Genomic DNA, 27,504 nt, shown 5'->3' with positions numbered 1-27,504 from the left:
TTCGGATTGCCGAAGTTACCTTCCACGTTTTATCTATGTTTCGAATTCTTTTGCAACCATATTTTCCGGACGAAAGTTGCCAGAGCACATGACTTCAAAAAGCTCGTTTGAGACAGTGACCTTGAAAGATGAAATGTCCCTAGCGTAAGAAAGCTTAAACTTTTCTACCTTTACACTTTTGCCATTGCTTTAGTTTTATCTTGTAATTAAGACAACACATCAGAAGAAGTTTGATAAGGGTAAAACCGAAATATTAAAATTCCAGTCAAAAGTTTGCTACGCAGTGAAGGTGACGTCTCGGACCTAATAAATAATAATAAATAATCACCTGGGAAAGTTCGTGTTCCAATATTTCCTTATTAAGCCCTTGCAGCTATCTGCTTTCCCAAAAGTTGTCTTTCTATTGCAGGTAGTACATAAGTCGCAACGAGACGGATCGGACGACTATATCTATATCTCCCATAAGAACAATCGGAAAAAAGTTTTAAAAAGTATAATTGCTTTTTTTATTTTTTATTTTTTTTTGTTCTTTGGGATTGGCTAGTATTTAAATACTATGGAACAACGGTTTTAATTAAGATTTTATTTTAATTAAAACATCTATACATCTATATCATATAACACCCAAGCTTTTAGTTTTGTCAAAATCTAACAACAATGTCATATAACTGCCATAAAAACGATGGCAAAATGCAGCGCAAAATCGACATAGCTTCATTGTTTTTAGTAATATAGGCAGAGAAATCAAAATGTAGTCGTTTTGTAATAACTCCAAGAGTATGTAAACTATATATTAACCAGTTGCTTCAAATTGATTATAGCTGTACGATTTGTATTATTTTTGTTCTTAAATCTTAAAAAGTTACTATATTTCAAGTTCCGTTCTTAAAAGTTCAAAATCAACAAAAATTTTACGATTTTTGTATACATTTTTCAATAAAAGATTTATTCTATATTTTTGCCATTTTTCTTAACGTTATTTTAGGTTGAGTTCTATGTGTATATGTTCAAAAACAAAGAATCTTTCTATATAAATGTAAAATATAATATATATAAAAAATACATACTGCGTTTAATACCCAAAAGACTTTTGTTATAGATTCATCATAATAAATGTACACATAGGACAAGTTTATATACTCGAAGCTAATCAATTTGAAATCAATAATGAAAGACATCTTCATTATATTTGGAACTAAATAGTATGTTTTTTATTTAACAGGAAGTAACGCTCATTAAAGCGGTTGAAAATGCAAACAGCGATCAAATGGGGCTGATTGTTTGCTCTTCTGGATTTCAGTCGTCAAACATCGACACGAACAAAAGTGATATACTGTGCAATGATTCAGACCACTGCGAGGATGTGTTTATTAGTGGTATTCAACCGAAAAGTATAGCTTACCGAGATGGTCGCCTACGACAGGGTGATCAGATCCTTCGTATAAACGGTATGGATGTGAAAAACCAGGAGGAGGTAGAAGCACATATAGCGGAAAGTAGCACTGCAGTAACGCTCCTAGTTAGTCGAATCCTATACCCTGTAAGCTTGAGTTTGTCTTAACAGTGCCCAATTAAAATATATTTAAAATAAATTTAGTCAATTAAATTAAATTTAATTGAAATCGATAGCAAAGAATGTTATCCAGCTCTATGAAGGTTAGCCAAGAATCTATAAGAATATAATTTATAAATATTATATTAATTGGGCACTAGGCATTGTTTACGTATTTAGTTTTTAACTAATTATGATAATGTTAATCCGCTTTTAATAGGAAGACGAGGACGATGATGACATTAATTTTGAATACGCCAATACATTTTTACCAGATGACTACACGAATGTAGTGGATAAATTGGATAAGGTCTTAATAAGTCAAGTTCAGTCTTTTGAAGAAGTAGCCAATGAAACCAGGGTGAAGTCAGACAAATGTTTTCACTCGCCATCTGAACAGCATCTATTAGATTCCGATGTTAAAACATCTTCCTTACCAAAAAAAATGATTGACCAGTCCAGCAAGTCGTGTAGTAAAATCAAACTTCGTCCAGATGCGAGTTTGGATCATCGAACAACTTCAAATCAATCTTCAAGTCAAAATCAAGTTAATGTCCAATACGAGTACGACGAAAGTGAGCACATTTACGAAACCATTCCAGAAGATTCTGAATCTGAACCACTTTATTGTTCTCCGTACCAAAGTTCAAACGGGAAGACATCTATCGGTTCTTGTTCATCCGCAATAGCAACGACACAGGACGAAGCTTTAGAAAAGACAATGCAGCAACAAACTCAGCGAGTCGCTCAGTGGTTGGGCTTAAAACCGCAATATCCCAGACCTATACACACTTTAGTTGGTCGTCCCCTGCCATTGAAATTAACCCAGCAACCAACTTGTAGTCGTGTTTTTACATTGCGCAGCACATTGACCAACACAAGCCGATCCAGCAGTAGTGGAGTTGCATACAGCGCCTATGGACCAAATAATCTTGTTAATGGAAATGTGGCATCTGGCGAAGAAGTTGATAACTCATCAAGTGCCTATAACACTGGTGGCTCAAACAATAGCGCCTCGCCCCATCAAAATACGACAAATGTTGAGGACGATATCACTGCTATCCAAAAATTAGAAAATGCAGTGATTGATGATCCCAGAGAATATTTGGATACAAATGCTGTAAGCAGTATGTTGCTATTACCATTTGGCAAATCTGGTCGAATCGGCCTTTGTTCTTCCAATTTGCCAACAACGTATGTCAGCGGTAGGCAAATCAATAATAAAATACATTTTAATTTCTACTTTTGTTGCAAATGGTAGGCAAATCAATAATAATTTTAATATCTAGTTTTGTTGCAAATTTTAATTTACGTATATATATGCTTCCAAACCGTTTATTATCCGAAGACGTAATGTATAATTCGAACAGTCCGAAATATTTTATATATTTACAGCGCGGTATTTGTATAATATTGAAGGGGAAAATATAATTTTATACACGAAATTGGATTGCATTAAAATAGAGATGTTCGACCTTTAAAGTATATATAATCAGCATCACAACCATGTCCGTCTGCTCCTCTGACCGTCTCCGTTTGTACGAAAACTCAGTTGAAAAACTTTCTAAATAAAACTTCCATAATGGTCTTCCTTTTACTTCAGGTATTAAAGTCGTTGAGTTAATTTTCTGTTTCGGAAAGAAATATATTTTGATTTTCATACTAAAGTTTATCCGACTAAAACCTATTATTTTTTACCGACACGAGTAAAACAATCTTTTAGATAAAGCGAATTTGTGTTTCCGCAAAATGTGACTTTATCTTACTGGTTACAAACTGGAACCCTAACAAATCATTGAGAAATCAGCCATTTAAATTTTCTTAAACAGATTGTCTTCGCTTCTAAAAAAGTCTCTGCCTGTAAAGGCTCTTTTTATCGAAATGCGTTATGGTCTCTGTGGATTCAAGCAAAACAACTCTGCTATTTCTATTCAGATACTTTTCTGACGTCAAATAACTTATTTTCTTTTACGTCAATTAGATATAATAGAACTACGACCTTAATAGTTTGATAAGCTAATGAACAAATGGCCTTATTATTTATCATTTGTTGTTTTAAAAATAATCATTTACAACTTATCGACATATAGAATTTTATTACGGTTTTAGTAATACGTTTTTATACCCTTGCAGAGGGTATTATAATTTTGGTCAAAAGTGTGCAACGCAGTGAAGGAGACACCTCCGACCCTATAAAGTATATATATTCTTGATCAGGATCACCTCCTGAGTTTATATAGCCATTTCCGTCTGTCTGTCCGTCTGTCTGTTTCTACACGAACTAGTCTCTCAGTTTTAAAGATATCGAATTGAAACTTTGCACACACCCTTCTTTCCTTTGCACGCAGTATATATGTCGGAACGGCCGGGATCGGCCGACTATATCCTATAGCTGCCATATAACTGATTGATCGGAAATGCCATAACTTTGGTGTTTGTAAAGTTAGGAAGCTGGGATTTCCTATGGGTTTTATATTTGGCCAATCAATCCGACCTACCAAATTTCATATGGATCGGCTTATCCTATAGCTGCCATATAACTGAACGATTGGAAATGCCATAACTTTGGTGTTTTTAAAGTTAGGAAGTTTTCATTTTTTATGAGTATTAAGAATGCATCATATGAATAATTTTGGAGAATATAATTTACAGAGTATTCTGCAAGGGTATATCAACTTCGGCTCCGCCGAAGTTAGCTTTCCTTTCTTGTTTAAATCAATTTTATGTAGTGATCTCTAAAGAATTTACTAGATAAAAAACGAAAAAGGAAAACATATTTTTTATACCCTTGCAGAGGGTATTATAATTTTGGTCAAAAGTGTGCAACGCAGTGAAGGAGACATCTCCGACCCTATAAAGTATATATATTCTTGATCAGGATCACCTCCTGAGTTGATATAGCCATGTCCGTCTGTCCGTCTGTCTGTCCGTCTGTCTGTCCGTCTGTCTGTCCGTCTGTCTGTCCGTCTGTCTGTCCGTCTGTCTGTCCGTCTGTCTGTCCGTCTGTCTGTTTCTACGCGAACTAGTCTCTCAGTTTTAAAGATATCGAATTGAAACTTTGCACACACCCTTCTTTCCTTTGCACGCAGTATATAAGTCGGAACGGCCGGGATCGGCCGACTATATCCTATAGCTGCCATATAACTGATTGATCGGAAATGCCATAACTCTGCTGTTTGTTAAGTTAGGAAGTTGGGACTCTCTATGGGTATTATATTTGGCCAATCAATCCGACATACCAAATTTCATAAGGATCGGCCGACTATATCCTATAGCTGCTATATAACTGATTGATCGGAAATGCCATAACTTTGGTGTTTGTAAAGTTGGGAAGTTGGGATTTTCTATGGGTTTTATATTTGGCCAATTAATCCGACCTACCAAATTTCATAAGGATCGGCCGACTATATCCTATAGCTGCCATATAACTGATTGATCGGAAATGCCATAACTCTGCTGTTTGTTAAGTTAGGAAGTTGGGATTTTCTATGGGTTTTATATTTGGCCAATCAATCCGACCTACCAAATTTCATAAGGATCGGCCGACTATATCCTATAGCTGCCATATAACTGATTGATCGGAAATACCATAACTTTGGTGTTTGTAAAGTTAGAAAGTTGGGATTTTCTATGGGTTTTATATTTGGCGAATCAATCCGACCCACCAAATTTCATAAGGATCGGCCGACTATATCCTATAGCTGCCATATAACTGATTGATCGGAAATGCCATAACTTTGGTGTTTGTTAAGTTAGGAAGTTGGGATTTTCTATGGATTTTATTTTTGGCCAATCAATCCGACCTACCAAATTTCATAAGGATCGGCCGACTATATCCTATAGCTGCCATATAACTGATTGATCGGAAATGCCATAACTTTGGTGTTTGTAAAGTTAGGAAGTTGGGATTTTCTATGGATTTTATTTTTGGCCAATCAATCCGACCTATCAAATTTCATAAGGATCGGCCGACTATATCCTATAGCTGACATATAACTGAACGATTGGAAATGCCATAACTTTGTTGTTGTTAAAGTTAGGAAGTTCGGATTTTTTATGAGTATTAAGAATGCATCATATGAATAATTTTGGAGAATATAATTTACAGAGTATTCTGCAAGGGTATATCAACTTCGGCTCCGCCCGAAGTTAGCTTTCCTTTCTTGTTTAATGTATAACATTGGTTTTTAAAACATGTTTTATTCACTTTCAAAACACGAAACTATCAAAAAATCGAGAATAATTTTGTAGTCTAGAGTATTAGCCAAAATATGTATTTTATACGAATATTTTGTTTTTATTTATTTCAGAGATTCAAAGCAAGGCAAGCTACGAAAATGAGAACATTCAACTTCAAGGGGATCATAAATTATTGAGAGATAAACAAACTGAAGAATCGAATAGCCATTGTCCACAGTTCAACGCGCCAAATTTAAGTAGCTATCACTTCGTAAGTAGCCAAGAGGTAAGTGCTACTACACCCTTGCTTAGCCTGACAGGGTTTTTACTACTAGTAAAGTACACACTTGGGGACAAATAAGCACTAGTATATAAAAATCATTTGTTTTATGAGTAGATCGTTTTTTAATTTGTTTAATATTTTGCGAGCACAATTGTGGATTCATTCCATAATTTTGATTAACAAAGTTAAATAATAAACTGCTCTGTTGTAGTGGCTTGAAAGCCGTTCGCCATATTGTGTCCGTTATAATCAGCAGCAAATAGTTAGTTCTCTTAATATTTATTCTTAGAATTTCCTAAAATTTCAGAAGCAGATTCAAAATATTTTTAAAGTTACAGAAGAAATAGTGAGCACGCGTCGAGCAAGTATACGAGCGGCCGGAAACTTTGATGTGCGATTTCTAAGTTTTTTATTCTTACGATTTCTCCTAACTGGCGGGAAAAAAATTAAACGTCCTATCGAAACGAGATTATTGGATTCGGGATTAAATACTCTTCTATTTGAACTTAAAAAACCTTTAAAAAGTTATGATTAACCCATTTTTATACCCTTGCAGAGGGTATTATAATTTTGGTCAAAAGTTGGCAACGCAGTGAAGGAGACATCTCCGACCCTATAAAGTATATATATTCTTGATCAGGATCACCTCCTGAGTTGATATAAGCATGTCCGTCTGTCCGTCTGTCTGTTTCTACACAAACTAGTCTCTCAGTTTTAAAGATATCGAATTGAAACTTTGCACGCAGTATATAAGTCGGAACGGCCGGGATCGGCCGACTATATCCTATAGCTGCCATACAACTGAGTGATCGGAAATGCCATAACTTTGGTGTTTGTAAAGTTAGGAAGTTGGGATTTTTTATGAGTGTTAAGAATGCATCATATAAATCATTTTGGAGAATATAATTTACAGAATATTCCGCAAGGGTATATCAACTTCGGCTCCGCCCGAAGTTAGCTTTCCTTTCTTGTTTTTCCTAAAACATGTGTACGCAGATCGAGTTTGAAATCCGGCCCGATCGGATGTCTATATCCTATAGCTCCCATAGGAACAATCGGATATAACTTGCAAGAATGGAAGATATTTCGCGCAGTGTAAAAGCTATTGGCATGCATCTTTCCCAATCTTATTATACCCGTTACTCGTAGAGTAAAAGGGTATATTGTATTCGTGCAAAAGTATGTAACAGGTAGAAGGAAGCGTTTCCGACCCTATAAAGTATATATATTCTTGATCAGGGTCACTAGCCGAGTCGATATAGCCATGTCCGTCTGTCCGTCTGTCCGTCCGTATGAACGCTGAGATCTCGGAAACTATAAAAGCTAGAAGATTGGCATTTTGCATGCAGATTCTAGGAGTTCCTACGCAGCGCAAGTTTGTTTCAAAAAGGTGCCACGCCCCTTTAACGCCCACAATCGCTTATATACGATTTTAAAAATTTAAATATTTCGGAAAAGTAAAAATGCAGTTTTATTGTGTTTATCAATACCTATCGAAATGTAGAAAAAAAAAAAAGTTAAAAAAGTTATGCGTGATCAAAGTTTCTATCTCCATCTCCCTCGCACTCCCTTTACCTGAGTAACGGGTATCTGATAGTCGGGGCACCCGACTATAGCGTTCTCTCTTGTTTTTTTATGCATACCTTAATCAGGGTAAAAGCGCGTGCCGATCGGACGTGTATATCCTATAGCTCCCATAGGAACAATAGGGTGAAATCGGTTAAAATTTTATACTTTTCAGGATATATCGCGCATTATATAAGGTATTGACATAAATCTTTTCAAATCTTATTTTTTTATGCATACCTTGATCAGGGTAAATGGGCGTACTGATCAGACGTATATATTCTAAAACTTCCATAGGAATAATAGGTCACAATTTGATGTTTTTCAGGTTATTTCGCGCAGTGTATAAGCTATTCACATCAATTTTTCCAAGTATTACTTATTTACGCATACCTTTCTATATCTTATAGCTTCCATAGAAAATATAAATAATTGTTAAAGACTGTGAAAATATCCTTTTTTTCTATTTTTATATGTCGGCAAGGGTATTAAAACTTCGGCTTGCCGAAGGTAGGTCCCGTCCTCGTTATACCCTTGCAGAGGGTATTATAATTTCAGTCAAAAGTTTGCAACGCAGTGAAGGAGACATTTCCGACCGTATAAAGTATATATATTCTTGATCAGCATCACCAGGAGAGTCGATCTAGCCATGTCCGTATGTCCGTCTGTCCGTCCGTCCGTTTCTACGCAAACTATTCCCTCAGTTTTAAAGCTATCTGCTTGAAACTTTCCCAAAAGTTGTCTATTGCAGGTAGTATATAAGTCGGAACGAGCCGGATAGGGCGACTATATCATATAGCTGCCATATAACTGAACGATCGGAAAAGCCATAACTTTGGTGTTTTTAAAGTTAGGAAGTTGAGATTTTCTATGGGTTTTATTTTTGGCTAATCAATCCGACCTACCGAATTTCATAAGGATCGGACGACTATATCCTATAGCCGCCATATAACTGATTGATCGGAAATGCCATAACTTTGGTGTTTGTAAAGGTAGGAAGTTGGGACTTTTTATGAGTATTAAGAATGCATCATGTAAGGATGTTTTCCCAGCCAGGATATGCTCAGGGGTTGGCTAGGGCCTCCACAAAATATTTATAAATTTACAGTGGACGATGTGGGTTAATCGAGTGAGTTTTTAGGCGTGGTCCTTATAATTAGGAGAAGAAACCGCGACAAAAGGTACGTGGCTGTACCTAAGACTGGCTACTGAGCCCGGGCAGACCCTGGACTTAGTAAACAGTTATCGTAGGAACCTATGTCAGTGATAGGCTTTATCGGTGGCTACCATAAATTTGGTCGAGGCAGGGTTTGGTTACAGTAAAACTTGGGTAGCCCCTTGGATTTTTAATAATTTCTACGATGTAATTCGGGCAGACTCAGGTTTTTAATAAGTACTACGCTAAAACTCGGGCGGACCCAGGGCTTCAGTAATAACTACAGTAAAACTCGGGCGGACCCAGGGCTTAAATAATAACTACGGTAAAACTCGGGCAGACCCAGGGTTTTATTACTAACTAGCAGGGTGCCCGCAGCTTCGCTTGCGATGGATAACCCCAATATCCTACTTTTCTTATGTAATAAGTATGTAGACATGGGGCAGACCACGTTTTTGCCATTCAATAGAATACATAAAACACTGTACTTCACCAAACAATTGGCCTTTAACCAACAGCGCCATTAATGTTTTAACTTTTAAATGAAAGACTCGAGATATGACATGACCTGCATGACGATTCTGAGGTTTTTGGCCTGGAAACAACTCATTCGTTATTTCCTCCCATTAAGGGTTACAGGTAAATGTTATAAAAATATCAGGTCGGCCATGATGTCGAACATAAGTCATGGCATCCTGGGTCTTTTCATGCATACATATATCGAGGAGAGCCTGTAAAAGTGGAAGGTAAAATCACCATCTGACCAAGTTGAGTCATATCTGCATCTCCCCTACCTATAGCGTCTTGAAGATGTACATACGTAACTTTCTGCTCCCAACTTTTTTTGATTTGCTCGAATATAATTAAGCCGTTCGGTTTCCATTTTTGCACTCATATCAACCAAAAATTGATTAAACAGAGCTCTATAATAATTCAAGTGATTGACTTCAGTCTCCCTAAGAATTATTCGATAACTGTAAAAGCTTAATGCAGATACAGTCTTCTTTAGATCATTTTTAGTTAACGGATCCCGTTGGGGAATATTTATGGAATATCCATCATATCCGTGGCAAAAAATTAATGGATATTGTAGACAGTCATAAGATCGGTAAAGTTCACATTGCTATTATGACTCTCAATAACAATATCCCGACTTGGAAATTGTTGATCAACTAATACCAAACCCACTTCATTTGTTTGAGGTGCATTATAACGACCTCTATGAGCATTTGCTGGCTTTTTAACATCGTTAATGACCATTTTGAAGTCTTTGCAATCTTTTGGGTCACCAATAACTATAAACTAATGTCTACAGATATTAAAACCGTATTAAAGCTCATTTTATATTTTTAAGGAAGCGTACGGAAATGCAAGGCAGAGAGAGAGGGAGGGAGATGGAATCATTTGTTGACATTTGTTGACAATTATACAAATATGCAGGCAGAAAACGTATGGTGCTTATGGAGACACTTAAATTCGATAATAGATCGACTTTTTGCTTAGTTTCTTTGTTTAGAAGATAGCTAGAGCTTTGGTGAAACCATCAAATGAATCGTTAAAGCCTAAGGATAAACTTTACCGAAGGAATTTTTGATACTCAGTTTAGAAGTGCCATTTTTCGACGTTTGAAGATATTTTTGGCTAAATTGTAATTTTAGAACGGGTGTTAAAAATAGTAAAAAGCCTTAAATCTAAGCGGTCTAAACATTTATAATGTCTTTAACTATAAAAGTTGTCTATTGCAGGTAGTATATAAGTCGGAACGAGCCGGATAGGGCGACTATATCATATAGCTGCCATATAACTGAACGATCGGAAAAGCCATAACTTTGGTGTTTTTAAAGTTAGGAAGTTGAGATTTTCTATGGGTTTTATTTTTGGCTAATCAATCCGACCTACCGAATTTCATAAGGATCGGACGACTATATCCTATAGCCGCCATATAACTGATTGATCGGAAATGCCATAACTTTGGTGTTTGTAAAGGTAGGAAGTTGGGACTTTTTATGAGTATTAAGAATGCATCATGTAAGGATGTTTTCCCAGCCAGGATATGCTCAGGGGTTGGCTAGGGCCTCCACAAAATATTTATAAATTTACAGTGGACGATGTGGGTTAATCGAGTGAGTTTTTAGGCGTGGTCCTTATAATTAGGAGAAGAAACCGCGACAAAAGGTACGTGGCTGTACCTAAGACTGGCTACTGAGCCCGGGCAGACCCTGGACTTAGTAAACAGTTATCGTAGGAACCTATGTCAGTGATAGGCTTTATCGGTGGCTACCATAAATTTGGTCGAGGCAGGGTTTGGTTACAGTAAAACTTGGGTAGCCCCCTTGGATTTTTAATAATTTCTACGATGTAATTCGGGCAGACTCAGGTTTTTAATAAGTACTACGCTAAAACTCGGGCGGACCCAGGGCTTCAGTAATAACTACAGTAAAACTCGGGCGGACCCAGGGCTTAAATAATAACTACGGTAAAACTCGGGCAGACCCAGGGTTTTATTACTAACTAGCAGGGTGCCCGCAGCTTCGCTTGCGATGGATAACCCCAATATCCTACTTTTCTTATGTAATAAGTATGTAGACATGGGGCAGACCACGTTTTTGCCATTCAATAGAATACATAAAACACTGTACTTCACCAAACAATTGGCCTTTAACCAACAGCGCCATTAATGTTTTAACTTTTAAATGAAAGACTCGAGATATGACATGACCTGCATGACGATTCTGAGGTTTTTGGCCTGGAAACAACTCATTCGTTATTTCCTCCCATTAAGGGTTACAGGTAAATGTTATAAAAATATCAGGTCGGCCATGATGTCGAACATAAGTCATGGCATCCTGGGTCTTTTCATGCATACATATATCGAGGAGAGCTTGTAAAAGTGGAAGGTAAAATCACCATCTGACCAAGTTGAGTCATATCTGCATCTCCCCTACCTATAGCGTCTTGAAGATGTACATACGTAACTTTCTGCTCCCAACTTTTTTTGATTTGCTCGAATATAATTAAGCCGTTCGGTTTCCATTTTTGCACTCATATCAACCAAAAATTGATTAAACAGAGCTCTATAATAATTCAAGTGATTGACTTCAGTCTCCCTAAGAATTATTCGATAACTGTAAAAGCTTAATGCAGATACAGTCTTCTTTAGATCATTTTTAGTTAACGGATCCCGTTGGGGAATATTTATGGAATATCCATCATATCCGTGGCAAAAAATTAATGGATATTGTAGACAGTCATAAGATCGGTAAAGTTCACATTGCTATTATGACTCTCAATAACAATATCCCGACTTGGAAATTGTTGATCAACTAATACCAAACCCACTTCATTTGTTTGAGGTGCATTATAACGACCTCTATGAGCATTTGCTGGCTTTTTAACATCGTTAATGACCATTTTGAAGTCTTTGCAATCTTTTGGGTCACCAATAACTATAAACTAATGTCTACAGATATTAAAACCGTATTAAAGCTCATTTTATATTTTTAAGGAAGCGTACGGAAATGCAAGGCAGAGAGAGAGGGAGGGAGATGGAATCATTTGTTGACATTTGTTGACAATTATACAAATATGCAGGCAGAAAACGTATGGTGCTTATGGAGACACTTAAATTCGATAATAGATCGACTTTTTGCTTAGTTTCTTTGTTTAGAAGATAGCTAGAGCTTTGGTGAAACCATCAAATGAATCGTTAAAGCCTAAGGATAAACTTTACCGAAGGAATTTTTGATACTCAGTTTAGAAGTGCCATTTTTCGACGTTTGAAGATATTTTTGGCTAAATTGTAATTTTAGAACGGGTGTTAAAAATAGTAAAAAGCCTTAAATCTAAGCGGTCTAAACATTTATAATGTCTTTAACTATTTTTGGGCGAAAACACGGATTCGATTGCTAAAACGGTTTAGAGTCCAGAATTTTTGAAAGGAAAATTGACCTTTTTCCAATTGGAAGCGATTGGGGCCACTTGGGGAGCCCCAATAAATCTTAGCAAATCAGTTTAAAGTTATTAGAACGTAATAAAAATGCATATTAATATTGTTAGCCAGTGGTATTGGCTGTGCGTTGATTCCCAGTTTTCTTACTGATAGCTTTATATATAGAGATGATGACTGCCTTCCTGCCCTTCTTCCAAAGCCCAGCGGCTTGAACGCTTTGACGGGGTTTATTCGTGTGTGTTGCTGGTATAATTTAATTTTAATTTATTGTTAAGTTTAATTTAGTTTTAAGTTTTTAATTTTATGTTTTAAAAAGAAATCAAGATACACGAGGAAGATTCTTAGATTTTCAGAGATCGATAAAAAATAGTAAACATTAAAATATCGAATATTAAATTAAATAGAATCTTTATTATGCAGAGGACTAAATTTTGGCCAAAAATCGCATCGATTGATTAACGCGTTTAGCGTCCAGATTTTTTTATAGAAATTGGAGGTTTTTTGCCACTGGAAGAAAATGGGGGCATGTTTGTGGCCAAAATAAATCTTAGCAAATCAGTTTAGTGTTATAAGAATTGAATGGTAAAAAATTTTAATTGGGTCATTTAATTAGTTTAGGCTGTGCGTTGATTCTTAGTTTTCAATGAACAGTTTTATATATATAGATGATGACTGCCCCCTGCCCTTTTCACAAAGCCCAACGGCTTGAACGCTTTGACGGGGTTTATTCGTGTTCGTTGCTGGAATAATTTAATTTTAATTTATTGTTAATTTATTGTTAATTTTTAAATAAGTTTTAAGTTTTTAATTTTAAGTTTTAAAAAGAAATCAAGATCAGCCGCCGCACAATTATTGTACTACTCAGAGTCAGAGAGAGAGAGAGAGAGTGAGACAGTGCGAGAGAATGCATTCGGTGTTCAATGCTTGTGTATAATTTGTTGGAATTATTATTCCTACTTTAGGCTAATGTAACTTTTTTTAGAATTGACCTAGAGCTTCAGTAAAACCACCATATGAATCCTTAAAGTATCAGGATTCCCTCGATAAATTTTCATATTGCTAATTGACTTAGATCAGTGTTTTTTTGCCGTTTGGAAAAAATGAGGAAGATTCTTAGATTTTCAGAGATCGATAAAAAATAGTAAACATTAAAATATCGAATATTAAATTAAATAGAATCTTTATTATGCAGAGGACTAAATTTTGGCCAAAAATCGCATCGATTGATTAACGCGTTTAGCGTCCAGATTTTTTTATAGAAATTGGAGGTTTTTTGCCACTGGAAGAAAATGGGGGCATGTTTGTGGCCAAAATAAATCTTAGCAAATCAGTTTAGTGTTATAAGAATTGAATGGTACAAAATTTTAAAAGGGTCATTTAATTAGTTTAGGCTGTGCGTTGATTCTTAGTTTTCAATGAACAGTTTTATATATATAGATTACGGTAAAACTCGGGCGGACCCAGGGCTTTAATAATAACTACGATAAAACTCGGGCGGACCCAGGGTTTTATTACTAATTACGGTAAAACTCGGGCGGACCCAGGGCTTTAATAATAACTACGATAAAACTCGGGCAGACCCAGGGTTTTATTACTAATTACGATAAAACTCGGGCGGACCCAGGGCTTTAATAATAACTACGATAAAACTCGGGCGGGCCCAGGGTTTTATTACTAATTACGGTAAAACTCGGGCGGACCCAGGGCTTTAATAATAACTACGATAAAACTCGGGCGGGCCCAGGGTTTTATTACTAATTACGGTAAAACTCGGGCGGACCCAGGGCTTTAATAATAACTACGGTAAAACTCGGGCGGACTCTATTAACGGCCGATATGTTAGTTAATTACGCGTCGGGATTATGGTTCCGTTACGTTTGATCGATTCTCAGGTTAGGGTTATTATCACTTGTTATAATTAAATTATTTATTCAACGGGCTTAATTGAAGCGGGTCGAAGGTCAGAAAAAAGAATATACACACGTTGCCGAAATTATAATTTATTAATTTAGTCTTTATTCACTGTTGGCTTCTTTCGCCTATTCGTCTTGTTCACATGAGTTCACCAATCTTCGTTCTACAATTTTACGATCTAATCGCGTTTCTCGCTGCACCAGTAAAATTCTGCACGACTGTACCGTTTTGCTTACCGACTAAAACCACGTGGTCTCCTAATTGCGACTTATCTCGTTTTTTTAAGTACGACTATCCGGCTCCGATGTTCGCGTGTCAGTCCCTTGCGTTCCTTTTAATTTTGTTCTCGTGCCCTTGGCCTCTCCGATCTCACCATCCTCTTACCACGCAGTCGCAGTGGTGAAGTTCGATTTCGCGACTCCCTTTCTCCTTTTGGCAACAGCAACTATTCTGCTCTGCCCGGCTCGCTTTTCGATATTCCCTCTCGCTCTCCGTTGTCGTCGACCGCGCAGTCGCTGAGGTGGGCTTTGCATTCCGTTCAAGTCGTTCAGTTTATTCCTCTCTCATGCTCTTTTTGGGGTGAATTCCTTAGGCAACTGCGTAGGAGTTGTTCCCGGTTTCGCCTCTCTTCCCCGCTCTCCTCTCTTCCCCGCTCTCCCCTCTCTTTTCCACTTATTAAATAATGTACTTATGTTTGTTTTTGCCTAGGCTTATTATGCTAATTATTAATTTATTGTTTTTCTCTTAAAGCTAAAAAATCAAAGGAATAACAATAATATTAATAATAAAAAAAAACGCATATTTCCTCCTCCCCTCCGTGGGGATCGGGAATAATTGTGGCGGCATCGGAATCGCCGTCACACCCCCCTTACTTGGGAGGACGAAGGACTACGGTCAGAGCCGTTTTCCCTTCAGCATCGACATTCCGTGTCACTCGATACACGCCTCCGTCGATTTCTCGGGTGAAGCGATCCCTCTTTGGTCCTTGTGGCACGAATCTGGTCAATTCGTTCACTAGCTCCTCCGGGAGCATACGGCCGGGCGTGTAGACCCTCCAGGTCTCTGGTGCTTCCAACAGCGTCTGTCGAGAGGTCTCGGTTGCGGCTCGCTCTAGCGCCTCGATGTCCTGCAGCAACTCCTCTACCCCAAAACCCTCTTCGTCGCCTTCTAGTCCCAGGCCGAAATCGATCACGTCTAGGTCCTCTACTCCGGCCCCTGTTCCGGGTTCTGCCTCCGGTATAGCTTGGGGTTCTTCGGGCTCAATCGTCGTGGCCCTAGAGTTGCGTCGCCGGAGACTCAGAGTCGGGAAGCTGGTATCTTGGGAAACTTCCCACTCGTCCCCGGACGACTCAGTGTATCTACGCCGTAGGAGCGGTTGATCATCCTCTTGTTCTTCCTCGGACGGGATGGAGTCCCAGGTGCAGTACTCCCGCGGGCGTATCCGGCGGCGTCGTGCGGTTCCAGTTCCCTCAGCGACATCTTGCCCATCATTTATCGACTGTCCTGTGCTTCGCCTGCCTTCGCGACTCTGCCTGGTATCGTCGTCTACCTCCTGGGGTGGGGGCGTGGGCTCCTGGGCCACCTGGGTGTTCTCATTGCGGCATCCTTCGCTCCATGCCGCTCGTGCGGCCAGTGGGGGTGCACGAGTTCTGCCGCAGTTTGCTTCAAACCGGAACGCGGGGCCTTGTCCTAGAGGTGGAATTATGTCCATCGTCACCTGCCGGACTTGGGTGACCCGATATCCCCCAGGGATTGTCGCCCAGTGGTAATCCTCCCGTTCCCTAATGAAGCTGGCAGTCCACTCGCTGTCTTCATCCTCTTCCTCTTCGGACTCTTGAACTTCGCTATATCGGTCCACAGTTGCCTCGGTTGTCCGCTGGTATACACCTTGCCCTCGTCTTGGGTCACGTGAGCGACCTCTGGTAGACGAATAGTGGTCGTGTCGGGGCTCATACGTATGCCCCCCCAGGTTGGCAAAGGATGCTGGATGAGGGGACTGACACCGTCCGCGAGGGAAAGGCCTGTACGTCGAGGGAGGTGGTTCTTCCGTTGCCCAGTGTGGGTTATATTCGTACCAGGGCACGTAGTGGGGTGACGCATGCTGGGAAGACGCGTAGCGTGGGGACGCATACCGGGGAGATGCGTACCGTGGAGACGCGTACCCGGGAGATACGTGCCGTGGGGACGCGTACCGTGGGGACGTGCCCCGGGGGGATGTACTACCAATGGAGGTGCCCCGGGTTGACTCGTCTGGTAGCTCGCTCGAGTACGATAGGTTGTCTCTTTCGGCTCCCGTCACCGCCTCCTCGTCGCTATCTTCCGTGTCCGCCAGGGTGAGGTCGACAGGAACTTCTTCAGGTTCGAAACCACCGTCGTCCATCTCGCCATCTTCGCCGGTCCACTCTTGAGTGGAGTCTGACTCTCCTTCTTCCGTAGTATCTGTAGTGGGTAGATAACTTACTTTATATAACTGACCCTAAGATTTCCCTGCCTACTGGTGCAGCTTACAATAAACGCCTTATATCTAATTACAATCTTAAGATACTTGATGTTAGTTAATGATACCTTACGTTACTTCTTCGCCCTCCCCTGTCTCATCGTCCCGGAATTCTCTCAGCTCTGCAATGTTGGCCACTTTCCTTTTACGTTCCCCGGGCCTCTGGATCCGTACGATGTTCGGCGATATAAACTTAAGTACCCGGAATGGGCCGTCATATTTCGGCGCCAATTTCGCCGCGAAGCCGTCGACTCCTCTGGACAGTTGGTGCTGTTTTACTAACACGAGCGAGCCCAAGGCGGGGCGCCATTCACGTCTTCTCAGGTTATAGTGGCGCATCTGGTCGGCACTCGCCCGCTCCGCATTAATTTTTACAACCTCGAATATTTCCTTCATCTTGGCCGCTTTGATCGTGAAATCTTCTGGGGTGTTCCCGTTCCCTCGTGTCTTCTCCTCGTATAGCGCCTTGGGCATCCTTGGTTCTCGACCTTGCATCAGGAAAATGGGGCTGAAGTTTGTAGTATCGGAGATACTAGAGTTGACTGCCAGTGTCATCTCCGGCAGAAGGTTGTCCCAGCTTGATTGTTCACCTTCGATGAATTGCGCGATCATGGTTTTGACCGTGCGGTTTGCACGCTCCGTAGGATTCTCGTGTGGCGAGTAGGGCGCCGTATATTGTAACTCACATCCTAGTTCCCGCATATATTCTTTGAAGGCGCGGCTTGTAAACTGCGTGCCGTTGTCACACACGAACGTGCGTGGGACCCCGAAGTGTCCAAGAATACGTTCGCGGAATGCTTTGATTAGGGTCGCGGTGGTGGCCCTCTTGAGTGGGATGAGCTCAACCCATTTGGCAAACGCATCGAAAAAAACCAACAATATTGTGTTTCCTGACTTCGATTTCGGCAAAGGTCCCACAAAGTCGGCACACCATGTCGAACAGGGTTCCTCTATTCTACGAGACAGCATCCGTCCCGCCGGCTTCTGTTGGTCAGACTTGAACCTTTGACAGGTTTGACAGTTTTGCACATACCTTTTCACATCTCGATACATCCCTGGCCAGTAGTACTTCGAAGCGACTCGTAGGATCGTCTTCCGTATGCCAAGGTGTCCTGCCGTTGGTGCATCGTGACACTCTGCCAGTACTCGTCTCCGGTGGTGTTGAGGTACGCACAGCTTCCATGGCACGAAATTGGCGTCGTCTGGTCGGGTCCCTAGACGACGATATAGTTCTCCGTTCTCATAGGTAAAGTCGGGGAAATTCTCCGGGCTTCCCAAGATCTGCTCCCTTTTCCGTGTCCACCATTCACATTCTTCCTTGTCTGTTTCTGTACACTGTAATACCGCTAGGGGTTGGCGGGACAGGGCGTCCGCCACGACGTTTTGACAGCCCCTCCGGTACTTGACCGAGTATCGAAACTGTTGTAATTCAAGGGCCCATCGAGCTACCCGTCCGGATGGACTTTCAATTGAATTCAGCCATTTTAATGCTAGATGATCCGTGATGATGGTGAACTCGTATCCTTCGAGATAGCAGCGCCACTTCCGGATGGCCCATACGATCGCCAAACACTCCTTTTCGGTCGTGGTATAATTTTCCTCAGCCTTCTCTAGCCGACGGCTTATGTAGGCGATTACCCTTTCCGTTCCATCCATCTCCTGAGTCAATATTGCTCCCAATCCGACGTCACTCGCATCTGTCTGGACCGCGAATCGTTGGTCAAAGTTTGGGCAGGCCAGGGTGGGGGCACTCGTGAGACGTCCTTTAAGTGTGTCGAAGGCAGCCTGTTCTTCAGTATCCCAGCGCCACTTAACGCTCTTCCTTAGGAGCTTGGTCATCGGCTGAACGATCGTCGCAAAGTTCGGTACGAATCTACGGTACCACGATGCCATGCCGAGGCATCTTCTCAGTTCCTTCAAAGAGGTAGGTGGTCGTAACTCCCTGACTGCTGCCACTTTATCGGGGTCCGTATGAATACCATCTTCGCTTACCATGTGGCCCAGGTACTTGAGCTTTCTTTTAAAAAATGAGCATTTCTCCCTGTTAATGCGTAGATTAGCAGCCCTGAGTCTCCGAAATACCTCTCGTAGGTTTCGTGTATGTTCTGCTAAGTCTCTCCCAATTACAACGATGTCATCCAAATACGCAAACGCGAACGGATCTAGTTCGGGCCCGATGACACTATCTAGGGCGCGTTGGAAAGTGGCAGCTGCGGAGTGTAACCCGAACGGCATGACACGCCACTGGAAGAGACCCCGACCCGGGACTGTGAATGCAGTGTACTGTTTACTGTCTGATGCCATAGGTATTTGCCAGTAGCCGCTTTTCAGATCTAATGTCGACAAGACTCGGGCCTGGCTTAGTCTCTCTAGGATATAGTTAATACGAGGTGTCGGATACGCGTCTGGTATTGACCTCGCGTTTAATTGTCGAAAGTCGACACACATCCGCCACTCGTCGTTCTTTTTACGCACTAAGACGATGGGTGCACTATATGGGCTTTTGGACGGTTCTATCTGTCCTGCGGTTAACAATTCGTTCACCTGATCGTCGATAATTCGTTGCATCGCAGGATTCTTGGGGTAGTATCGTTGTTTCACCGGTCGATCGTCTCGCATTGTGATCGTATGTTGTGCGATGTGTGATACCCCCGACATCCCTTCGAATTCTCTCAGCTCTCGTTGGAGGAATCGATCTATATGTTCTTGGTCCTCTACTGACCATTCCCCTTCTCGCCGAGGGGGCGTGACTTCTTCTCCTGGGTTTTCCTGTGTTCCCTGGTTTTCCTGTGTTCCCTGGTTTTCCTGTACTCCTTGGTTTTCCTGTATCCCCTGGTTCTCCTGTATTCCCTGGTTTTCCTGTACTCCTTGGTTCTCCTGTGTCCCCTGGTTCTCCTGTATTTTCTCTCCTTTTTCCAGTTCATTTCCAGTGGATTTCTTGGTCCTCTTTCCGATTTCCGTTATCCCCCAGTTCGCCTTGCGCACGTCTTCCATGTCGACGGTAGATCCCTCTCGGGTCCCTTCTGTCCCGAGTCCCTGCAAATTAGCCATGACCGGCCGGTTCCCTGCGTGGTGGTCCTCGTTGGTGCAGGTGGTTCTCGGTCCCGCCTCACGAAGATGTAGTCGAGCCCGTCCACATCGTATTGTAGTGCCGATTGCGCAGAGAAAGTCAAGTCCTAATATTACTTTATCTAGCATAGAGTCCATTACCAGTAGCGCTAATTCTACTACTTGTCCTCCGAGGTCGATGTTGGTGACTACCATTCCTGTGATACTGACGCTGGTCCCGTCTGCCAAGCGTATGCCGGTGCACACCTCTCTCACTGTCACTGATGCCTTCAGCTGTCTGAGGAGTGTTTCGTTGATGAAACTCCTCGTGGCCCCGCTATCGACAGTGGCTAACACAGAGATGTCAGCGACTAATACTTGCGCTACGATCTTTCCGTCTTCTACGCGCAGGGGTGCGCCTATTCCCGGTTCTCTGGTACTCTCGTCCCCAACTGCTCCCGGGTTGGTCGAGGACGCTGGTCGTTTCCCGACTCGGGACGCCTACAACAATCAATAGTCCTGATCCCTTCCCTTCTACAATCCCAACACACTAACCGTCGGGGTTTCCGGCACTCCCTCGCAAAGTGGCCCTCTGCCCCACAGTTGAAACAACCCCGACTTTCGGGAGGTGTTTGTAGCGACTCCTGGTTCATCATCCTATTCGAGATTTCTTCCCGTGGCATGGGATTGGGACCAAGTTGTAAGGGGGTTTGCGGGTTTCCTCGGAAAGGGTTGCGAACCTGGATGGGGTTCGCCGGCACCTGTGACTTCGGAGACTCTCGGGCGTTCCCGTGATTTTGGCCGAGACTCCTGTACGAGCGATCTTGGGACTGTAATCGCATACGGTCGCGATGTTGTATACTCTCGAACTCGACTGCGAACTGTAAAAGCTGGCCTAAGGTCTCAAAGTCGCCACGTTTTACGTACATCTGGTATGTGGGGAGGCAGTTCTCGTAAATCCTATCTAACTCCTTCGTCTGATCGTACCCTGCGTGTCGCATCAGCGTTCGGATCTCGATTACATAATCCTTGAAGCCCTCTCCCTCACGTTGGTAACGAGCTCTGATGTCGTCTTCTAATCGTCGAAAATAATGTGGTGGTAAGAAAAAGTCCAAGAACTCCCGCCGGAATACCGGCCAAGTGGCTCCCTGCAGTTGGCTGGTCCTAAACCACCGAGAGGCTCTGTCTGTAAGAGTTTCTGTCATAACTCTTGGCAGTTGGGCTAAGGGAAGGGCGTACGATGTAGCCCTCTCCTCCAGCTCCTCTAGGAACCCCAACGGATCGGTATGGCCATTGAATTTGAGTCCCCATTTTCGGACTTGCTCTGCTATGACACCGTGTGCTGTGGCCCGGCCAAAATTTCCACCCCAAGCCATTTCGTTCTCCCGTGTAACATTACATTTGGTATTATTACGGCCGGTGGTTCCCTCCGTAGAAATTGCTCGTTCGTGGTCGACAGGGCTCCCACCTCTAGGTGGATTGGAATTGGATTGACCTGGGGTCTAGGTCGACTTCCTCTACCCTTTTCACGTCGTCGTTCACTCCCCCATTCGCGAATCCGGCTTCTAATCGGACCAATCGGGCCCTTTGGGATGGAGAGAGCTCACCTGCTTTGACGATTTCTGCGAAACGCCTTCTCATCTCGTCCACCTTGCCTGTGTCGTCGAATCCGAATTCCTGTGCGAAGCTGAGTAATTCGTCCTTTCTTAGCGTATAGATCCAACGAGTCCCTATACGACTGCCTGGCGAACCCATATTAGTTTTCTTTCCTTGTTCGTTTTCTGCCATTGTATTATATCTGGTGTGCTCCCTTTACACTTCTTGTCAGCAATCCGATCCTGATCGACGTTCTTACTCCTTAACTATTTTAGCCAGCCTCACACTGTACGGGTCTTTACTCCGCTTGGTGTTTTTGTTGCTGATCGATCGTGATCAGCCCCACATTTGTCCCTGCTCGGGCGCCATTTGTAAGGATGTTTTCCCAGCCAGGATATGCTCAGGGGTTGGCTAGGGCCTCCACAAAATATTTATAAATTTACAGTGGACGATGTGGGTTAATCGAGTGAGTTTTTAGGCGTGGTCCTTATAATTAAGAGAAGAAACCGCGACAAAAGGTACGTGGCTGTACCTAAGACTGGCTACTGAGCCCGGGCAGACCCTGGACTTAGTAAACAGTTATCGTAGGAACCTATGTCAGTGATAGGCTTTATCGGTGGCTACCATAAATTTGGTCGAGGCAGGGTTTGGTTACAGTAAAACTTGGGTAGCCCCTTGGATTTTTAATAATTTCTACGATGTAATTCGGGCAGACTCAGGTTTTTAATAAGTACTACGCTAAAACTCGGGCGGACCCAGGGCTTCAGTAATAACTACAGTAAAACTCGGGCAGACCCAGGGTTTTATTACTAATTACGGTAAAACTCGGGCGGACCCAGGGCTTTAATAATAACTACGATAAAACTCGGGCGGACCCAGGGTTTTATTACTAATTACGGTAAAACTCGGGCGGACCCAGGGCTTTAATAATAACTACGATAAAACTCGGGCAGACCCAGGGTTTTATTACTAATTACGATAAAACTCGGGCGGACCCAGGGCTTTAATAATAACTACGATAAAACTCGGGCGGGCCCAGGGTTTTATTACTAATTACGGTAAAACTCGGGCGGACCCAGGGCTTTAATAATAACTACGATAAAACTCGGGCGGGCCCAGGGTTTTATTACTAATTACGGTAAAACTCGGGCGGACCCAGGGCTTTAATAATAACTACGGTAAAACTCGGGCGGACTCTATTAACGGCCGATATGTTAGTTAATTACGCGTCGGGATTATGGTTCCGTTACGTTTGATCGATTCTCAGGTTAGGGTTATTATCACTTGTTATAATTAAATTATTTATTCAACGGGCTTAATTGAAGCGGGTCGAAGGTCAGAAAAAAGAATATACACACGTTGCCGAAATTATAATTTATTAATTTAGTCTTTATTCACTGTTGGCTTCTTTCGCCTATTCGTCTTGTTCACATGAGTTCACCAATCTTCGTTCTACAATTTTACGATCTAATCGCGTTTCTCGCTGCACCAGTAAAATTCTGCACGACTGTACCGTTTTGCTTACCGACTAAAACCACGTGGTCTCCTAATTGCGACTTATCTCGTTTTTTTAAGTACGACTATCCGGCTCCGATGCTCGCGTGTCAGTCCCTTGCGTTCCTTTTAATTTTGTTCTCGTGCCCTTGGCCTCTCCGATCTCACCATCCTCTTACCACGCAGTCGCAGTGGTGAAGTTCGATTTCGCGACTCCCTTTCTCCATTTGGCAACAGCAACTATTCTGCTCTGCCCGGCTCGCTTTTCGATATTCCCTCTCGCTCTCCGTTGTCGTCGACCGCGCAGTCGCTGAGGTGGGCTTTGCACTCCGTTCAAGTCGTTCAGTTTACTCCTCTCTCATGCTCTTTTTGGGGTGAATTCCTTAGGCAACTGCGTAGGAGTTGTTCCCGGTTTCGCCTCTCTTCCCCGCTCTCCTCTCTTCCCCGCTCTCCCCTCTCTTTTCCACTTATTAAATAATGTACTTATGTTTGTTTTTGCCTAGGCTTATTATGCTAATTATTAATTCATTGTTATACCCTTGCAGAGGGTATTATAATTTTGGTCAAAAGTGTGCAACGCAGTGAAGGAGACATCTCCGACCCTATAAAGTATATATATTCTTGATCAGGATCACCTCCTGAGTTGATATAGCCATGTCCGTCTGTCCGTCTGTCCGTCTGTCCGTCTGTCCGTCTGTCCGTCTGTCTGTCCGTCTGTCTGTTTCTACGCGAACTAGTCTCTCAGTTTTAAAGATATCGAATTGAAACTTTGCACACACCCTTCTTTCCTTTGCACGCAGTATATAAGTCGGAACGGCCGGGATCGGCCGACTATATCCTATAGCTGCCATATAACTGATTGATCGGAAATGCCATAACTCTGCTGTTTGTTAGGTTAGGAAGTTGGGACTTTCTATGGGTTTTATATTTGGCCAATCAATCCGACGTACCAAATTTCATAAGGATCGGCCGACTATATCTTATAGCTGCCATATAACTGATTGATCGGAAATGCCATAACTTTGGTGTTTGTAAAGTTAGGAAGTTGGGATTTTCTATGGGTTTTATATTTGGCCAATCAATCCAACGTACCAAATTTCATAAGGATCGGCCGACTATATCTTATAGCTGCCATATAACTGATTGATCGGAAATGCCATAACTTTGGTGTTTGTTAAGTTAGGAAGATGGGATTTTCTATGGGTTTTATTTTTGCCTAATCAATCCGACATATCAAATTTCATAAGGATCGGCCGACTATATTCTATAACTGCCATATAACTGAACGATTGGAAATGCCATAACTTTGGTGTTTTTAAAGTTAGGAAGTTGGGATTTTTTATGAGTATTAAGAATGCATTATGAATGATTTTGGAGAATATAATTTGCAGAATATTCTGCAAGGGTATTTCAACTTCGGCTCCGCCCGAAGTTAGCTTTCCTTTCTTGTTTTTCTCTTAAAGCTAAAAAATCAAAGGAATAACAATAATATTAATAATAAAAAAAACGCATATTTCCTCCTCCCCTCCGTGGGGATCGGGAATAATTGTGGCGGCATCGGAATCGCCGTCACAATCATATGAATAATTTTGGAGAATATAATTTATGGAATATTCTGCAAGGGTATATCAACTTCGGCTCCGCCCGAAGTTAGCTTTCCTTTCTTGTTATACCCTTGCAGAGGGTATTATAATTTTGGTCAAAAGTGTGCAACGCAGTGAAGGAGACATCTCCGACCCTATAAAGTATATATATTCTTGATCAGGATCACCTCCTGAGTTGATATAGCCATGTCCGTCTGTCCGTCTGTCCGTCTGTCTGTCCGTCTGTCCGTCTGTCTGTTTCTACGCAAACTAGTCTCTCAGTTTTAAAGCTATCGAGTTGAAACTTTGCACACAGCCTTCTTTCCTTTGCACGCAGTATATAAGTCGGAACGGCCGGGATCGGCCGACTATATCCTATAGCTGCCATATAACTGATTGATCGGAAATGCCATAACTTTGGTGTTTGTAAAGTTAGGAAGTTGGAATTTTCTATGGGCTTTATATTTGGCCAATCAAGCCGACCTACCAAATTTCATAAGGATCGGCCGACTATATCTTATAGCTGCCATATAACTGATTGATCGGAAATGCCATAACTTTGGTGTTTGTAAAGTTAGGAAGTTGGGATTTTCTATCGGTTTTATATTTGGTCAATCAATCCGACCTACCAAATTTCATAGGGATCGGCCGACTATATCCTATAGCCGCCATATAACTGATTGATCTGAAATGCCATAACTTTGGTGTTTGTTAAGTTAGGAAGTTGGGATTTTCTATGGGTTTTATTTTTGGCCAATCAATCCGACCTACCAAAGTTCATAAGGATCGGCCGACTATATCTTATAGCTGCCATATAACTGAACGATTGGAAATGCTATAACTTTGGTGTTTTTAAAGTTAGGATGTTGGGATTTTTTATGAGTATTAAGAATGCATCATATGAATAATTTTGGAGAATATAATTTACAGAGTATTCTGCAAGGGTATATCAACTTCGGCTCCGCCCGAAGTTAGCTTGCCTTTCTTGTTTTTAATTGATTTTAAAGGAGAAAGTGTTTGAGTGCTCCGCTTGAAAAAAAAGGACTTGTAATACTTTTATAAAATCAGGTTTTCTGCGAAGGCATCCTTGAACACTTTTATTTTGTTTTAATCCTAAATCCTAGCATTTTAAATTTATTTAAACAAATATCTTAATTGTTAGCAGCAACGTCTGGTCTTGAAATTCTAAAGGTTTTTGGGGTTTGACGCTGACGTCGATATTTCTCCCTTCCCCGCTTTTGCGCCGTAAATTTGACCAAACATATTATGTTCAGTGCCAGTCGAATTTCCTAATTTATTTAATTTTTTTTTATAGGTTGCAAAGAGATGCCAAGAATCAACAAGTTCGAAACGAAATTCTGGATTGCCCAATAGCGAAAATGGTGACGGAATTCCAATGGTTTGGAAAGTTAAGAGACGCCCAGACGGAACGAGATACATTGTAAAACGGCCAGTACGCACTGGCAACCGTCCCCAAGTTTCTAACCGAAAAAACATGCGCTGTAATGAGCTTACCACAACGGAAGAAGATACTGTATCTGAGGTCAAAATTGGTCGTTATTGGACAAAAGAAGAACGAAAGCGGCACATTGAACGAGCCAGAGAGAGGCGGCATCATCAAACGCAACAACAGCTGCAGTAAAATTTCCACTTATTCATTTAAGTATTAAATAGCTTTAACTACCGTTTTCGTAAATTGTATAGAGGAGAGGTCCACAGGTTGGGACCCCTTTTGATTTTGGTCTGCCATTTGGTAGCTAGCTTGTGAAAGCTATTTATTTAGCTTTAAATAAAAAGCAAAAATAAATTGTTCTCCTTTATGAAAAAAAAGTTCAATTTAAAAAAAGGTGATGCAGATTAGGGATAATTGAAAAATCGCCTTAATGCACTCCAATTTTTAGGAAAATATTTATTTTTGTTATTACTTCTAAAACTAAAAGGAGAAGCAGCCTTTTTTTTTTAATCATGAATGCCTTCAAAATAAGTGGCTCTACCTACACTTCTCAAGTTAAAATTTAATACAATTTTTTGACCATCAATTTAACACTTTTTCAGTACCTGGCTTAAGCTTGGCTTGAAATTCGTTTGGTAAAAGTTTAAGAGCCTTATATTAAACAAAATTGTTTTAGTAGACAAATTTGGAGAGGGTTGACAGGTTTAACTTACAGATTGTCCCAATTTATAGACCTCTCCCCTGTTTAATTTTAAAATTTTTAGTCGCTATCGTAAAACTTTCAAAGCTTGCTTGCTTGTCACGACTCACGAAACTTACGGAGATTATAAGATTTAAGTCTACGTAAGTGCATAATCAAGACTTATATTACTTCATCAAAAATTTTTGCTTAATAAATATGTAGATTTGATATTTTTTTTTATTTTCAATAGAACTCGTCCATTGTATAAGTTTTGACGATCTTTGACAAATAAAAATAAAAATAAAATCATTAATTTGAAATATGTCAAACAACTTTCAGCATATATATATTTCGTTGTCAATTGTTCCTAACTAGTTATTTGTTAAAGTAATCCCATCCATGCATACAGTCTTCGTTGATGCTAATGAATATGTATCGCATATAAATGCATATTACGTAATTTTAAAAATAATTTGTGTAAGCTTCAACATAATTCTTATATATTACGAATAATATTGTTTACTTAAAATAAAGTTTAAAAAATGTACAAGA

The 27,504-nt window shown here is 41.1% G+C and overlaps 1 protein-coding gene across 3 annotated transcripts in view; it reads left to right on the top strand.

Annotated features, from left to right (window-relative positions):
- Positions 1–27,504, top strand: part of LOC108047547 (slo-interacting protein 1) — a 33,770-nt gene extending 6,266 nt beyond the window's left edge. Inside the window, exons 3-6 of one of the 3 annotated variants that reach the window (XM_044460541.1) lie at positions 1,223–1,540; positions 1,773–2,757; positions 5,863–6,002; positions 26,133–27,504. In XM_044460541.1, coding sequence (XP_044316476.1) covers positions 1,223–1,540; positions 1,773–2,757; positions 5,863–6,002; positions 26,133–26,459 — 1,770 coding nt within the window. In that variant the 3' untranslated portion in view covers positions 26,460–27,504. Of the gene's footprint in view, positions 1–1,222; positions 1,541–1,772; positions 2,810–5,862; positions 6,018–26,132 lie in introns of those variants that run through there. The other 2 variants (XM_044460540.1, XM_017127778.1) reach the window with 2 other exon arrangements.

This window comes from Drosophila rhopaloa, unplaced genomic scaffold (assembly GCF_018152115.1).
Source record: "Drosophila rhopaloa isolate 14029-0021.01 unplaced genomic scaffold, ASM1815211v1 contig_203, whole genome shotgun sequence".
Lineage (NCBI taxonomy): Eukaryota > Metazoa > Arthropoda > Insecta > Diptera > Drosophilidae > Drosophila > Drosophila rhopaloa.
The sequence above is the reverse complement of the archived record's forward strand: the minus strand, read 5'-3'. Positions and strand labels throughout refer to the sequence as shown.